The following is a 17,994-nucleotide window of genomic DNA, read 5'->3' as shown; positions in this document are numbered from 1 at the left end:
AGGCGCCATCTTTTAGTCAAGTCGAGAAGTAAGGGAATCAGACAATAGAATTGTCTGGTATGAAGAAGTACGCTTTCCGAGAATTGGAGAAATTTCGAGAAGCAGTCAATAGAGTATATAAGCCGGAGCCATCGACAACGGAGACAGTTTTTTGAAATTTGAATATACCGCGTGAAAATTGAAAATCGGACAATTTGGTGAAGGAATCTTATAAATAGTTAGTTTGTTGTGTGTTATAAGTTAGTAATTGTGTATAAAGTGAGAAAATAAATTCGTTAAGTATTTTATCGTGAGTTTAAATTAGTGGACCCACGGAATCCGTAACAATTGGTGTCGGAAGTGCGATTCAAGAGGATTTTAAGAAGAAATTAAGTGGATTGGACGATTTTTAGACCGGATTAGAGTATTTTTATGGTTGGTACAAGGGAACAAGCGAAGAAAATGGAGGAAGTAAGCAAACTATTAGGCGATTTTATGGAGAATATGAGAAGGGAGAAAGCAGAAGAACAAGAAAGACTCCGTAAAGAACGAGAAGAAGAGCGAGCCCGATTAGAAACAGAAAAGGAAGAGGAAAAACTACGACGTCAACAAGAACAAGACCGGCTTGAGAACATTTTCGAAGATTTGAAAGTTCAACGACAACAAGACAAACAAGAAGAACAGGACCGGCAAGACAAAATTTTCGAAGATTTGAAAATTCAACGACAACAAGACAAACAAGAAGAACAGGACCGGCTTGAGAAAATTCTGGAAGATTTCAAAGTTCAACGAGAGCACGACAAACAAGAAGAACAGGACCGGCTTCAGAAAATTCTTGAAAATCAAGAAATTAGACAAGAACGGTTGGAGAAAAATTGTTGAAGATTTAGAAGTGCGTCGCCAGAAAGAAAAATTAGAAGATCAAAACCGATTTAAGAAGAACTTTGAAGAACTGAAAAAAGGCAAGACATCCACCTTCAAGAAGCCGTAGAAGATCTTGAGGAACGCCTTCAGCAGAAAATGGAAAAATTAGAGATGGACCTACAGAAGACCAAGGTACAAGTAAAGACACCTGGCGTTCATGGAACTGCAAACCTCAAGGCCCCGACCTACGATGGACAAACCACCTGGACGATGTACCACCGCCAGTTTGAAGCAGCGGCTGCTGCCAATGGATGGACTGACCAGGAGAAAGCAGCGGCACTCGTCATCGCGCTGCGTGGCCCTGCCCTGGAATTGCTACAAACTATTCCTGCAGCCCAACAGCAGGAGTACGAAACCTTGGTTACTGCATTGGACCGAAGATATGGCGACCAACATCGACGTCAACTTTACCAGGCCCAGATCAAGACACGCATGCAGAGGTCCGGAGAGAGTCTGCAGGAATTTGAAGCAGACTTACGTCGGCTGGTACACCTGGCATATCCAGAAGCACCGGAAGGATTTAGGGAGGAACTCGCTGCTCAGTGCTTTATCAGCGGACTGAGGGACAACGAATTACAGAGGGCGCTGCAAATATCCCGATTTTCTACCAGCAGCGAAGCACTGGTCAGGGCGCTGGAAATCGAAGCTGCTTTTAGCGCCATCCCTAGACCGAAGATAAGATCGGTAGCGGTCGAGGAACAGCCCGAAAACACTCACAGAGGTTTGGAGGAGATGTGTAAGAAAGTCGACAAACTATGTGAGCTACTAATAAACAAGGGAGTCAGCAACACCCAGACAGAAAACCAGAGAAGATTCCAGGACATAAGGTGCTTTAGAGGTGGCAGGAATGGCCACATTAAACGGTATTGCCGCGTTCAAATGCGATCCCGTTCACCATCCAGAGAACGTAGGCACCAGGAAAACTAAAATCAGTCAATACTAAGGGGCGAGTATTGACTGGGGAGAACAGAGCCCCAAGGATTTTTTCCATTAGAAATCTAGGAAGAACCGCTGACAGTTTGGTGATCGACGGGAAAGTCAATGGAAAGGGAATCCGAATGACAGTGGACACTGGCGCTATGGTTTCGTTGGTGCGGGCTAACTCAGTGCAAGGATTGAAGCTGGTGCCTCTGAGAAGAAGAGTGTGTTTACGTACAGTTACGGGGGAAATGGCCGTTGTACGGAGAGGCTATCGTCGAACTGAAGTTAGGAAATTTGAAGTTCCAGCATAGCGTTTTAGTGGCAGATATTGAAGATGACTTCATCTTGGGCATGGATGTGATTCGTCAACATGGATTTTCGTTCGATCACCAGAGAAATATCTTAAATATTGGAAATGAAGAGTTCATGTTATCTCCAGACGAGGACCAGGAAGAATGGATGTAAGATCAGCGGAAACTGTGGTGATACCTGGTAATACCGAGAAGATCGTATTCGGTAAAGTGGAGAAAATCGCTGGGTGCTGTGTTGGATGGTACAAAGTAGCGACAAGAAACAAGATAGGTACTTAGTAGGAAAATCATTGGTGAACACCGACAAGAATATACCGATCAGAATTGCGAATGTTTTCCCGAATTGTGTCAAGATCCGAAAAGGTGACAAGATAGCCATCTGCGAACCTGTAAGAAGTGTCACCCGATGTGATGAAGTGTCGTCAGCTGTTACACAAAAGGCATCCCAAGAAACACTAAAACATCTAGAACAGCCATGGGATCACCTAACACCTGAGGAGAAACAGAAGGCCAAGCAGTTCCTGCTAAAGCATGGCAGTATTTTTGAGAAGAACAACAGTGGAAGAACGGATTTTGTGAAGCACCGGATTAATACTGGTCATGCTCAGCCGATTCGACAACGTCCTAGAAGGGTGCCCCTTTCCAAACAACAAGAAATGGAGACAATGGTAGATAAGATGCTAGAAGATGGAGTTATCGAAGAATCATCGAGTCCATGGTCATCTCCTGTTGTTTTGGTAACGAAGAAAGATGGTAGTACACGATTCTGCGTGGATTATAGGAAGCTCAATGACGTCACTAAGAAAGATAGCTACCCACTGCCACGTATAGATGACACATTAACAACTCTCGCAGGTTCGTGCTGGTTCTCCACTCTCGACTTAAAGAGTGGATACTGGCAAGTTGGTCTGGACGAGGAAGACAAAGAAAAGACGGCTTTTTTTCTACAGGAAACGGACTATACCAATTCAAGGTCATGCCGTTTGGATTATGCAATGCTCCAGCCACTTTCGAACGTCTCATGGAGGTGGTGTTAAGAGGATTAACTTGGAAAACGTGCTTGGTTTACCTCGACGATGTATTGGTTATGGGAAGAACTTTTGAGGAGCATTTGCGAAATTTAGAAGAAGTCTTCGGCCGCATAAGGAATGCGCACCTGTACTTGAACCCGAAGAAGTGTAGCTTATTCCAGCGACAAGTGGAATTCTTGGGTCATGTAGTTTCGGCAGACGGAATTTACACCGACCAGAAGAAAATCGCTGCGATCAAGGATTGGCCTAAACCTCGCGACAAACATGAACTTAGAAGTTTTCTGGGTTTATGCACCTATTACAGAAGATTTGTCAAGGGATTTGCCAATATAGCTGCACCCTTACATAGACTTACAGGTGATGAAGTCGGCTACGAATGGAACACCGATTGTGATGTAGCCTTTGGAAGACTTAAGGCGGCTTTATGTTCAAGTCCTATTCTAGCCTACCCGCAACAACAAGGGAGGTATATCCTGGATACCGACGCCAGCAATATCGGCATAGGTGCAGTGCTATCACAAGTGCAAGATGGCGAAGAACGAGTGATAGAATATTACAGTCGAGTTCTATCCAAACCAGAAAGGAATTACTGCGTTACCCGGAAGGAGCTGCTAGCAATTGTGAAGGCAGTTGATCATTTTCATAAATATCTGTACGGCCAAGAATTTTTAATTAGGACAGATCATGCGGCTCTCAAGTGGCTTATGGAGATGAAACAACCTGAAGGTCAAATAGCACGATGGCTCGAGAAGCTCCAACAGTATCACTTTACCATCCAACATCGTGCTGGAAAAATGCATGGTAACGCAGACGGTTTATCCAGAAGACCCTGTCAAACCGATTGTAAGCACTGCTGTAAAAGGGAACAACGTGAAGACACTGTCATGATAAGGAGTTTTAAACTTGGAACCGATGAACAGTGGACGACGGCACAATTGAGGAAAGATCAAATGGAAGATCCAGACATCGGAGCAATACTACGGCTCAAGGAAGGTAACGGCGAGAGACCACCGTGGCAGGATATTGCGGACAGAGGGCTGGTTTTCAAAGCTCTCTGGGCTCAGTGGAATTCACGGGTGATTGAGAATGGATTGTTAAAGCGCACGTGGGAAAGTGCAGATGGCAGGACAGTAACAACTCAGTTACTGGTACCAAGGAAGAAAGTTACCCAGGTATTGGAAGAAATTCACGGTGGTAAAACTGGAGCCCATCTTGGAGTAAACAAGACCTTGAGCAAGCTGAGAGATCGTTTTTACTGGGTGGATTATTGCGAAGATGTCAAGAAATGGTGTCGACATGTAAAACTTGTGCAGCCAGCCAAGGACCAAGCACTCGCTCTAGGGGAAAAATGAAACAATATAACGTTGGACTGCCATTCGAAAGAATCGCTGTTGACATTGCAGGCCCATTCCCTGAAACGCACAAGGGCAACAAGTACGTTTTAGTAGCGATGGATTATTTCAGTAAATGGCCAGAAGTTTTTGCCATTCCAAACCAAGAAGCATCGACTGTAGCTGAAGTATTGGTCAATAATGTCTTCAGTAGATTTGGAATTCCCTTAGAGCTTCACACTGACCAAGGAAGGAACTTCGAGTCAAGACTGTTCCAGAAGATGTGTGATCTGCTTGGTATTCACAAGACTAGGACAACAGCTTTACATCCGCAGTCTGATGGGATGGTCGAAAGATTCAATAAGACCATTGAAGAACACCTCTCGAAAATGGTGGCCGAACATCAAAGAGATTGGGATCAACACATACCGCTGTTCCTAATGGCGTATAGAAGTGCAGTTCACAACACCACCGGACTTTCACCATCGAAGATTTTATTTGGTCGAGAATTACGGTTGCCTTGTGACTTGGTGTTCGGATCACCAGACGACGGCACCACAAATGTAGAGGACTACGCGGATGAACTGAAGGAAAGGTTAATGGAAATTCATAAGGCCGTAAGAAGTAAGATTACGCTAGCCAGTGACCGGATGAAAGCTCGTTACGACCTCAGAGCCAATTCTACGGGATTTCAACAGGACGATATGGTATGGTTATATAACCCACAGCGCAAGAAAGGGAGGTCCCCAAAGTTAACTCCAGCATGGGAAGGTCCTTATACAGTCATCAAGAGGATAAATGATGTTGTGTACCGGATTCAACGCAGCCCTAGAAGTAAGATGAAAGTAGTTCATCTGGATCGATTGAAGAGATACCAGACAGGAACCTTGATCGGGACGATCAAATTTGAGAAGGGGGCAATGTCAAGAAAATGGCGCATCCGCCAGAAATTAAAAATGTATTACTGGTTGCCTGCACAACCGCAACGTATCCGCCAGAAATTAAAAAGACTTTTTCAGGCGCCATCTTTTTAGTCAAGTCGAGAAGTAAGGGAATCAGACAATAGAATTGTCTGGTATGAAGAAGTACGCTTTCCGAGAATTGGAGAAATTTCGAGAAGCAGTCAATAGAGTATATAAGCCGGAGCCATCGACAACGGAGACAGTTTTTGAAATTTGAATATACCGCGTGAAAATTGAAAATCGGACAATTTGGTGAAGGAATCTTATAAATAGTTAGTTTGTTGTGTGTTATAAGTTAGTAATTGTGTATAAAGTGAGAAAATAAATTCGTTAAGTATTTTATCGTGAGTTTAAATTAGTGGACCCACGGACTCCGTAACAATATGATAAGCGCCATTTTACTAATTTTACAGGAGACCACTGCACTAAGGCACTAGTGGTTATTATGTTCTTTCACGTATGATTACTTATAAATAAAATACTAATGATATGGATAAGGTCAAGTGTAGTGACTAGTCTAATAATAAAAAAGATCTATGGAAATTTTTGTAATCAAAGTTTACAAAAACTTTGTGATTTGAATATGTCTCATATTTTATTAATCGTAATCGATATGATTGTTTTCAAATTGTTCGAATAATAAGGTTTATACTTTAGTTTATGTATTGTGACACGTTTTTAGATCACGAGTCTCCAGTGGAAATATACAAAAGTACAAAATACCAGGTAAAGTACTCCAAAAATAATCTAGCTGCAACCAGAAAGTCCACCTATGTTTGATTATCTTTAAGGAGAAATCAGAAACACTAGAGATAATTTGATTGTTTTAAAGAAAGTCAATAATTTTAATATTTATGTACAAAAATTCCGTCTGAAAGAAGAAACGATGAGATTCAGATTTCAGACGTTTAAGTAAATAAAACTAAAACATGTGTAGAAAAATTTTCCAAGCACACGCAAGATAAGCTAATATAAAACATATTTAAGTGAATTGGTTAATTTGAGAGAAAAAATTGAAATGCCTAAACAGATTTAAATAAAACACTATAATTCATAGATAAATGAAACAAGTTTAGATTGCAAAGTGCCCGTAAGGACAATGTAAACACTATTTGGCGCTATTCTACGGTCGCGACCCAAACCTTTTGAAAATTTCGGAGCGGTTCGGCTATTTTCGGAATTATATCGCCAAATATTATTTATTCAAATTAATTATTATTTTCTTTTAATTTTATAAATAAAATGCAGTGTGTTGCATATAAGAAACTTTATTTTATATAAGGACATGTACGAAATGCCTATGAAACATTGGAAACAGACGTTATGCCACGATCCACGATGGTTTTTGCCCAAGATATTTAAACTCGGGAGATACAACGATCCATTCATAAAACGCTCTAAACCTTCATCACACATTGCTTTGCGAAAATCAACGAGTGCGAGAGAGAATGGATAAAGAAGGCAATAGGGTATCGGCGCAACGGCAACAATGTAGTTGTTTACAAAGATTAGACGGTTTGGGTCAATTTCCAGTGGCGTGCCGATCGACCGACAGTACTTTAAGGAAATTAAAATAATTGTTTAATAAATTTAAAAAAATAATAATAACACTTACATATTTGTCGCACTGTAAAAAGTTAAGGGAGGATATTAATAGGAAAAAAATAAGTTGAGGGAGGATAGCGAAATAAATAAAAACCGGCATAATTTTTTATTATAAGATGGCTTTTCACATAAGAATAACGATTAAAAAAATCAATAAGCGTTTTTTACTTTATTTTATTAAATAAAATATCAAATTTTGGGTGTATTAGTAAATGCAGTTTCAATATCTTGTTCCAAACCTTGTTCATCTCCGGTGAATAAGACTCCCTCTATTAGCAATAACAAAATAAAATAGTTATTTTAACCTAGTAACACAATATTTTACCAAAAACTAATATTTGTAGACTTCACATATTTTTGATAAAAACTTTATTATTATATGTATATTTATTATATACCTATATTAATTTTACAACTACTAAAATGTGTGTCTAAAGGGATCGCAATGCGATTAAAAAAACCGATACAATGATACAAAGTACCAGAGTGGTGCGACCCCAAAAACAAGATAGAAATAAATTAAATTATAAAAATAAACAGAATTAAAAAAAATAAAATTAATACTGGTTTGCGAAGGAAAATTCATATTGTTTATAAATAATAAAAAGTGCATATTTTTGGTACACCCCAATAAAATTTTCACAAAAGGTAGGTAATGATTTGTCAAACCCAAGTGGGTACCTAGATTATACTTATTCAATACCCTTTCTTAAAAGGGAAACAGAAATTGTTATTAAGTTATTAGTAATTAGTACGTACCATGTACCTTTTTTCTACAAATAATTTAATTAATAAATATATAATTTAAAAAGCATAATAAATTAATAAATATCCAATTTAAAAAATAAACCTAAAAATAAATATAATTTAAAAATCTGCTATTTTTTATGTCTAGGTCCGCCTCTATTCTACAGAGAAGAGGATATAATAATATACCTAACCCTACTTATTTTTATTTACCGGTGAAAAGTTAAATTTGGATTTAAATGATACACTCTCTTGTACACAATACATGAATGCACCATATTTTCAAATTAATGTCCGCAGAAGTCCACAAAATAACGCAAAAATACTATAATACTGCAAATAAAGAATACGGAGCTTGATCGGCGGCATAGCAACATCGCAACCACATCGCAACAGGAGCATCTAGGAATTTTCATTCATCCTCGAAATCCGTTGTACTACGCCGGCATATTTCTAAAACTGACGTTGCCAAACTGCTTTTTATTATTAAAAGAAACACGATCATGATATTTTTATTCCATTACAACATACTAATACCAATATACAAGTAAATCTGGCAAATGTTTTCGGTGTAAGAGAGATGCGAAAATAAGGATAGAATAATGGCCGATGAAGGAAGAAGGTAAACAATTGTATCTCTTGAGTTTAAATATCTTTGGTTTTTGCAGTTCACAGTTCACAGCATAACTTTTTAAGTTTGTAATGCCACGTTTTCACAATTATCACGGGTTTGAGTAAATAAAACTTAAATTAAACTCACAAGACAGCAATAATTACTTTGAAAATGGACGCTTTAAACACTTTTCGGATTTTTTTCAACGAAAGCGGTTTAGATTTTGAAAGATTTTATAATTTTTGAAGATTCTGACTTTGATAAGAGAACATTATTTCTGTTTTTGTTTACGGTTGTTCTTAGCAATCGCTATAGCAGCGCCAGATCGCATACAACGGTCGCGACCCAAAACAATTTCGCGACCTAAAATTTTGACGGGCTTTCCAATCTAAATTTATTTCCTTTATCTATGCTATAATCTTGGTACATTTTAACCGATGCTTTAAAATTCCGACAGCAGCGCTCGGTACGGCAGAAATCAGAACTGTCCGTTTAGTAGTTTATTTCACGCCGTCCCTGTAGCCGTTCATTTCGATCGCATTGAAATAATACGGAAATCGTGGCTATATCACAATATTTAAGTATTTTGGTTTTTACTAGTGCAATTATTGAAATTTTTGTAATGCAACGCTACTGGGAATCGTAAAAATTAAGCGAAAAAGAACCCCATATGGGCATTACGTTTTGTTGTGACTATTTCAAATGTTAATAAAATTTCCGAAAAATTTAACACGTAAAGGACGTGCATATATATATATATATATATATATATCACCCAGTGTTGTAAAATCCATTAAATGTGTATGTCTCTTTGCAAAAATTGTGACGACTTTATTGATATGTTTGTGTTATGTGTGTGGAAACCAATTTGGATATATTTTCTTCGCTAAGATTTCAGAATGAAAATGATAAAGTTGTAATAAGTAAACAATCTACGTTCAAGTAATAAATTTTGATAAAGACCCTACCAGGTCGAAACGTCATGAAATATTTAATATAAAAAAACCGTTTTTCTCATTTTTTCCTGACCTAAAGCCAAGAAAAAATTAAATAAAATATATATATATATATATATATATATATATATATATATATATATATATATATATATATATATATATATATATATATATATATATATATATATATATATATATATATATATATATATATATATATATATATATATATATATATATATACGCTGCATATTTTTGCATAGTTTTAGCGCACCGGTTTTGCTAGATGGAATATAACTGGGGCTATCTGGACTATAAAAAAAAAAATTTAAGGTATACATAATTTATAGAAGACGTTCCTAAAAAATTAATCATTAGTTGATTAAAAAGAAGTATGCCTTAATATTGATTAAATTATACAAGGTGTTTCAAAAAACATGTGCTATCCCTCGTGGGGAGATTTCTCTAATAAAAATGACAGTTATTTTTCATGTTAACATAGGTCCGATTCTGCTTTGTTTCGTATAGCTAGAGGGGGTTAAAGTAGGGTTGCCAACCGTCCTCTATTCCAGAGGACAGTCCTCTTTCTGATCTCACTGTCCTCTTTACTCCCGCGTATTGAAAAAATCCTCTTTTTTACCTACCAAACTCTAAATATATTCGTCTATCGTTAAAATGCATCATCGATACTCATTCTCTAAGAAATATCTTTACTCCAAAATATAAGTCTCTCATTAGAATAGAGTTCTTCAGATTCTTGCCCTAACAAAATGCATGTGATATATCTCGTTGTGTGATATATCTAGTTTATTTGGATATGGGCCAGTAAAACACTTGTATGTATTGTATGACTTTTATCTTAGTTATGTTGCTTTGTTATTACTAATAATAGAAAATCCTAACAAAACATAAAATAAAGCCCCAGCTTCAATATTCGTTTGGAAATTCGTTCATTGTGTTCATGATATTTCTTTTGATGGTTCGTCCAAAAACAGACATTCTGCCAAACCGCTGCATTGACTATCCGCATCAGAGCATAGTTTAAGAAACGCTGACTTAAGATATGAGCATTTTTTATCAATTTTATCATGTATATGTATAGTTACGACTAAGGTTTCCAAACCGAGATCCCGGTTTATATTCATCCCTGAAATCCCGATATTAAATCCCGGGATCACGAAAAAATCGAAAAATTTAAATGCCTGATCTGAAATGGTTTGACTTTATATACTTTAGCCTTTCAAAGATCATATTTTATTTATACTAAGCAAAACGTCAATATCTAAAAGTTATATTTCCGTGTTTACTATATATATACAGGGTCGCTGTTATGTATGGAAACGATCGATTATCAGGTGAAATATAGGAGGTACCGCAAAAAGTTAAATATAAAAGTTATAGAGTTTATAAATATCTATTAGCGAGTAATAAATTTAAGTATACAGGGTCGGTCATAAAGTCGTGGCATATCAAAGTTTATTTTTTTTTAAATGGAACCCCCTGTATATTATTACATATTTCTGTTCATGCTTCAGTCACAAATTACCTATAACAGATGCGAAAGAACACCGAATTACGCGTTCAGGTTTCTGTGACCTTCAGAAAGAGTTCATAGACAATCCGCATCAATGTATAGTTTGGGTTATTATTTGTTTGGGTGAAAATAATCTGCACCAATATGTTATCGAGGCATACAAAAAGGTCCACAGACTTCGAGACATACGAAAAATCAAGTCCATTTAGCGTGTGTCGCAATTTTCACACCTTAAAAAAATAATTTTTTATAGCTATAGCAACTGCAGCGACTATGAAAAAAGCTGTGTGATTTTCATAGAAAATAAGGGCACCTGTAATTCATTTGAGAATGTTATAAATCTTTTGAATAAGAAGACTAAGGAAGGAGCATAATGCTATCCATGTATTCATGCATGGTGGGCGGAAAAGGCACCATAAAAGCTCTCTAGGGTGGGGATCCTTGACAGTTCTGTTTGACGATTCATTTGACACATTTGAATTTGATTTGAAATTTTGTGGATTTGTCAGTCTTTATGGAGCTTATTTTATGTTATTTATTATTTATTCTACTACTGATAGTTGTATAAAGGTAGTAAATCTAGATGGAAATTGTGGCAGAACTTAAATTAACAGTGACACTATCGCGATTTATCGAAAAAGACTCTAAAATAGTTGGTTGTGTAGCGTGCGGTAGATCTCGGCAAAAATTGAGTGAAATAATGGAACAACTTTTCGCTAGTAAGTGACTATATAAAATACATACGTGTAGTAAACCGATCATTTATGAAATTCACTTAAAGTAACTAAATTATATATTTTTCTTGCATTTTAGCTTTTATTTATTACTTGTCAAAGATTAGATGTCAAAGAATTTAGATACGTTAATTTGACTTACCTGCTTCAGTAGCGTATCGGATGTTTGTGTTAATAAATACTTATTATAACTTATCTATTTTTATTAGAATTGTATATTTTTATAACAATTTTAATAACTACCAACATTTATTCACAACGTAAAATAAATCAACAAATTATTGAGTCTACCCCACGTCTACCCTACATCATAGTTTTACATTTTTTAAATAAAATTAGAACGACACTGATAAACCGGAATTTAAGTCGGCCATATTTGAGGCCCATCGCGGTGTACCTAAAATTTTTGATATGCTCCTTCCTTAGTCTTCTTATTCAAAGTATAAATCGCTAAAAGAGGTTTCAAATTTCTTGGATTTCTATTAATATTAAATAAATTTTATTAAAAATTGAACAATTCAAATTCAAAAATTGTATCAGTCAAATTCCCTCATTTAAGGTGAATATTAAAATAGATATAAATACAGCTCATTCTAAGCTCTACCAAAGAATATCTTAATACTCTACTCAAAACTATAATATTCTTTGGCTCTACTTATCTTTAAGAAAAATTTAAATCATTGTTGCAATTGGGCCTTAATGCCATTTCGAATGAACAATAGTATTAATAATGTGCATTATAATAATAATAAATTTTATATCATAGTGTGTATTAAAACTACAAAAACACTTTTAAATTGGTATTATATTAACAACTTTTGTGTTTTAATCCAAAAAAAAGTTACCAATTTTCTCAATCAAAATGTTTGTGGTCCTGAAAAGGACCTTCGTTTTCCCATGTTCGTCAAGGTAGGTAATGGGTAAACGGTAAAAAAACAGGATAATGAAATTTAAAAAATTACAAAAATTGTTCAAAAGTGCCTCCCTCTTGCATTAAACAATAACCCAAACGATCATAAAATCCCCTCCTCACATTGGATAACATATCAGGGGTGACAGTGTCAAAGGCATTAAATATTTTCTGCTTTAACTGCTCCAAGTTTTGAATTTCTTCATGGCCGTAAATTTAAGATTTTATGTACCCCCATAAAAAGAAATCATTCACCGAGAAGTCAGGTGAAATTAAACGTCAGTCTAAACAAAACTGTCATTTTTGAAAACTTCTCAAAATTTTGATACACACTAAATCGACTTAATCAGACTTGATTTTCCTATGTCTCGAAGTCTGTGGACTTTTCTGTATAATCTCACAGTAATTTAATAGATTGCTCGTCATATTATATCAGCTCGTAGGAGATTAGGAATAAAAAAAGATATTTATACTATAAAAAATTAATTTATTTAACAAAATGTAATTAAAGATGTGACAAAATAGTTACATTTCTATTGGTTCTATCGGACTTTTTTCGACTATATAAATCTTTATTTTTTGTAAACTTTAATGCATAAAATATTTTCAATTAAATAATTTAATGATAAGTAAATAAGAGGAAATTTCTCACATGGGTCGTCAAATTTTATAGTTTTCATTATATCAAACAGCCTCTGAATGTTTTCTTCAGTGCAAAACTCATCAAAATTTAATATAAATAATTTTTCCAGCCTGTAAATAAAATGAACAAATTTTTCCACTTTCATGATCAAAGGCTTTTAAATGGGTAAATAATTTCGAGTTATCCAGAGATTCGGATTCTTTTGCAAATTTTAGACAAATATCACATTGATGTATTTGAAGACCCTTTTTAATGATGTAGTCAAACATAATTAAAGGCATTTTGAATTGAAAACATTTCTCAGAGGCTGTTTGATATAATGAAAACTATAAAATTTGACCACCCATGTGAGAAATTTCCTCTTATTTACATCATTAAATGATTTATTAAATTAAAAATATTTGATGTATTAAAGTTTACAAATAAAGATTTATATAGTCGAAAAAAGTCCGATAGAACCAATAGAAAGGTAACTATTTTGTCACATTTTTAATTAAATTTTGTTAAATAAATTAATTTTTTATACTATAAATATCTTTTTTTTCCTTATAAATAAACACATCCCATTTTAAAAAAGATATACAAATTACCAAAACTTAGAAATAACAGTTTAAAAGTTCAACAAAAATCCTACACGCGTTTTTAAAAAGAAACATATAACCACGCACTATGTCATTCCAGCAAGCGAATACGACACAGCATAGGTTTCCGGACTAAACGACTGGTGTATTTACACCACTCAATAGGCGTGTCGGGTTTGCCGAGCGGTTTCCGATGCAGTCGCTTTCTTTCGCATCTGTTATAGGTAATTTGTGCTTCAGTTCTAAGCACTTCTAAGCAAGTGATATTTTCAAAAGTTCTAAGCACTTCAGTTCTTGACTTTTGAAAATATCACTTAAACAATTTGATCAATGAATCTCGATATGTTCAGTTTCATTTGACGATGCCATTTTGCCGAAACTGTGATACTTAATATTATTTGACATTAGTTCTCAAGTTAGCATTTATAGATGTATAAAATGAGAGTATACAAGTCTGGAAATTACAAAATGTTCGTTTAACATTTAAACTCTTCAAGTACATTGTGTATTACGATTATTCCTTAAAATTGAAGGAAGAATTGAAATATACAATAATATACAGGGGGTTACATTTAAAAAAAATAAAGTTTGATGTGGCACAACTTTATGACCGACCCTGTATAGTTAAATTTACTAGTAGCTAATAGAAATTTAAAAATCCATTAAAACAGTATCGCAGTTTCGGCAGAATGACATCATTAAATCAAACCAAACACATCGAAATTAATTAAATCGAATTGTTTAAGTGATATTTTCAAAAGTCAATAACTCGGAAACGGTTGGTATGATGTACATTGTGTGTATTTCGATTTTTGTTTAGAATCTAAGGAAGAATTGAAATATGTAATAATATACGGGGGGTTCTGTTTAAAAAAATAAAACTTTGAATTGCCACGACTTTATGAACGACCCTGTATACTTAAATTTATTACTCGCTAATAGATATTTAAAAATCATATATCTTTTGAATTTAATTTTTTGCGGTACCTCCTATATTCTACCTAATAATCGACCGTTTCCATACATAAAAGCGATCCTGTAGCATGGTACAAAGAATACAAGGTATGATATTGCGCAGGTTGGTCGCTGCGTCACAGGTGATAACAGGCGCTATTGGTGAGCACGCTCCGCGCGCCAGTTCAAATCGTCAAGATATTGTTATAAACCTGTTTTTTTGTTTATATACCGTCATTGAATTATCGCTAAGCAAGTTACTGTGGAGCAGTGCGTAAGAAGTCGGGCTAGGAAGCGAGAGACCGGATTTCGAATCTCGGCCGGGACATAACTTTTTATTTATTTTTTTAAATACTGTTGTATTCTATAGTTTACTTTTGTAGTATAAAAAAAAGAACTATTTATTCTGTTATTTTTTAATCTCCGGTATTAATATAAATTGACTGTTGGTACAATACCTCATTTAATATAAAATAATATTCTACTTTTTGAAATGTATCAGGCCCTAATTGTACCTAAAAGTAATATATTTTTAATGATATACCATATTGTAAACTATTTAATATTTCAGTCACTTAAAAAGTTAATTTGCATTGAATAATTGCCTACCATTAAAGGAAATTTGAGCTATATAATCTTTGATGGGCATATTCTGGGTATGCAAATACTTCCTCTAAATTTTGGGTGTCGTTCAACGGATTTATTCTCAAAACCAGAAACATCTACATATAAAAAGAAAAGCACAGGTCACTAATTATAATAAACTTCACCCTTGGAATTACTTCCACTAATTATAATAAACTTCACCCTTGGAATTACTTCTATCACAATTACAATACATTCATCTGCATTGGCATTTTCTACTTTTCGATGGGAAACAATAAACTTCCCAACATTTTTTAAATGATGTAACAATTCCTCTTGTGGTTACTTTTCCATAGATATCCTCAACTCTGTCCTCATGTGAATTCAGAGGCAATGAAAATGAAAATTATTTACCATAAACATCGCAAACTAAAAACCTAATAAACAATTTTATACCGAATATAGAAATAAATTTAGTATTCTTACCTATCGTCCAAATCCATGTTAATAGATAATTATTATTTTTAAATATATTTTTGGAACTGCTGGTTTTAGTAATTATTAAATTAAACGAACTAAAAAGTCTTAAAAATAAACAATTCTTAACCATAACCCCAAAAAATGCAGATCCCCTGTCAACTTTCTTTATTTTTTATTTATTCATTATTTTCATAGTGACGTCACAGGTGGTATGCGCGAACTGAACGAAATTGGAGCCGCTATCGATCATACCTTGTATTCTTTGTACCATGATCCTGTAGTTTATTTGTTTTGCAACACGAATAATTGCATTTTTTACTTACTTTAATATGTTACTTTGTTTTGTCTATCTTAATAAAGCTCTTTTTTTATTTTATTTTTGGTATATATAGCTGCATTTTTATTAAGTCCTTCTTTAGATTAAATTTCTCATTCTGATAGTCAATCCCGGTACTCCGGGATGATAGGTGCTAATCCCGGGATTTCAAAACAGGATCCCGATCCCGAAAATTGGAAACCCGAGTTACGACATTGGTTAAGCTTAAGAGTCATAGGCGTACTCACGGTATTTTGTATTTCAAAGAATTAACTTACCGGCAGATATAAACCCTTTAGCCATGGCTTGTGCCATCTTGCCGCCTCCGATGAACCCAATTTTTAACAATTTGCTCGACATCGTTTCCAAAATTTCAGACAAACCTGGACGAAGTGGACTCTCGCACTGGCCGGCGCACAACATAAAGATCAAAATTTCGAAAGGTTAAACTGATACGAAAAACAGTCGATTCCTTATCGTGCCCGATGTTGTTTCTTCTGTTTGTGACTAGATTGGACTGAACTAATTGGTTTATATTGCGTATCGATCCTCTGTACTCCAATCTCTTATCTTTATATTGTTTTTTCTCTTTTGGCGATAATTATTATTGAATATTTACCAAAATTATCGGTAGTAAATACATCAGCATTATATAATTGAGTACAAACTACAAGAATTTAGTTGGAAGCTTATCCGGGACTGTCTTTGAGGTCTTTTCTGTGAACTCGAAATTTTGGTTTGAAAAAAACGTCAACATATTTTGTTTACGTCAATGAATGTCAAAAAAGAATTCTGTTATATACATAGATAAAAGAAAATAATCTTCTATTAAGAGTTATTATTAGTATATTAGTTATCGTTTTCATAACAGTTTTATTTCCTATCCATTAAAGTATTTTTACATCCGAATATTCCTTATGACAATTTATTATTTATCTTTTAGTAACCCAATGTAGAATGTAGAATCAGTGGAAATCACCGGCGTAACCTTAAACATCTATTGTGTCCCCCTTTCTTGAGTTATGAGTCATCACACAGTCTATAACTCATCATACATATGGGGAGCTTGTTGTAGGGGAGACAAGGTATTTCCCATCCTCCTCTGACAACAACTGTTCATCCTCCCCCAACTAGCATTTATAGTGGCAGATACGTAACTGCTACTATCAAAGCCACTACAAAGTGGGCGGTGACCATCGGCGGCTACGTCGTATATTCGTAGCTGCTAAGTAACTGCGACCAAAATGGGGAAAGATTTTGAGTAGCCGGGTAGTGTCTTGGGTAGTTTTTGCCACTAAAAGAGTTACTATGATGTGTTACTATAAAGTAGCCTAATGGTGAATGGGACTTATCTGTTACGAACATAGACTTAAAATAAAATATAAACTACACTATTTACATCCCAACGCGGACAAACATTCTTTTTTGTACACATGTTTACTTCTGGGTACAGTCGACCGAGCCTTCCTCATCCAGCCTATGTTGTCACGTCTTTAATATTATCAATATTTTTTTTCTTGTTATACACATATATTGAGATATTAATACTAGTTTAATAAAGTAGGTTTTAATATTCCATAGATGTATTAAATAGTCCTTATACTACTAAATTATAAGTCGGATACTGTTTAAAAAGGATAAGTTCTTTACAATATGACAACACCGATTAGAGGCGAGGGAGCCTATTCATTCATTTATTACCTTGTAGTACGTGTCGGACGTGTGCGGCAAAGCTTTGTTGCCGCTATCTCCCCGGCTGTATTACGCATTTTCTTAGCTTGTGGTCCTTAAGGGTTTATTTTATTGACTTTTTCTGTTCAAGAACTATAAAATATGGTTCGCCAGTGCCAAATTTGCAAGAAATTTGACATAAA

At 35.0% G+C, this 17,994-nt stretch overlaps 1 protein-coding gene across 1 annotated transcript in view; it reads right to left on the bottom strand.

The window, feature by feature from the left end:
* The window catches only part of LOC115885951 (pyrroline-5-carboxylate reductase), a 34,073-nt gene extending 17,212 nt beyond the window's left edge, over nucleotides 1–16,861 (bottom strand). The window contains exon 1 of the mRNA XM_030904988.1: nucleotides 16,399–16,861. Coding sequence (XP_030760848.1) covers nucleotides 16,399–16,543 — 145 coding nt within the window. The 5' untranslated portion in view covers nucleotides 16,544–16,861. The remainder of the gene's footprint in view (nucleotides 1–16,398) is intronic.
* Between the last annotated feature and the right edge of the window lie 1,133 nt (nucleotides 16,862–17,994).

This window comes from Sitophilus oryzae, unplaced genomic scaffold (genome assembly GCF_002938485.1).
Source record: "Sitophilus oryzae breed Bouriz unplaced genomic scaffold, Soryzae_2.0 scaffold_465_pilon_pilon, whole genome shotgun sequence".
Classification (NCBI taxonomy): Eukaryota; Metazoa; Arthropoda; class Insecta; order Coleoptera; family Curculionidae; genus Sitophilus; species Sitophilus oryzae.
This window is presented reverse-complemented; position numbering and strand designations above follow the sequence as displayed.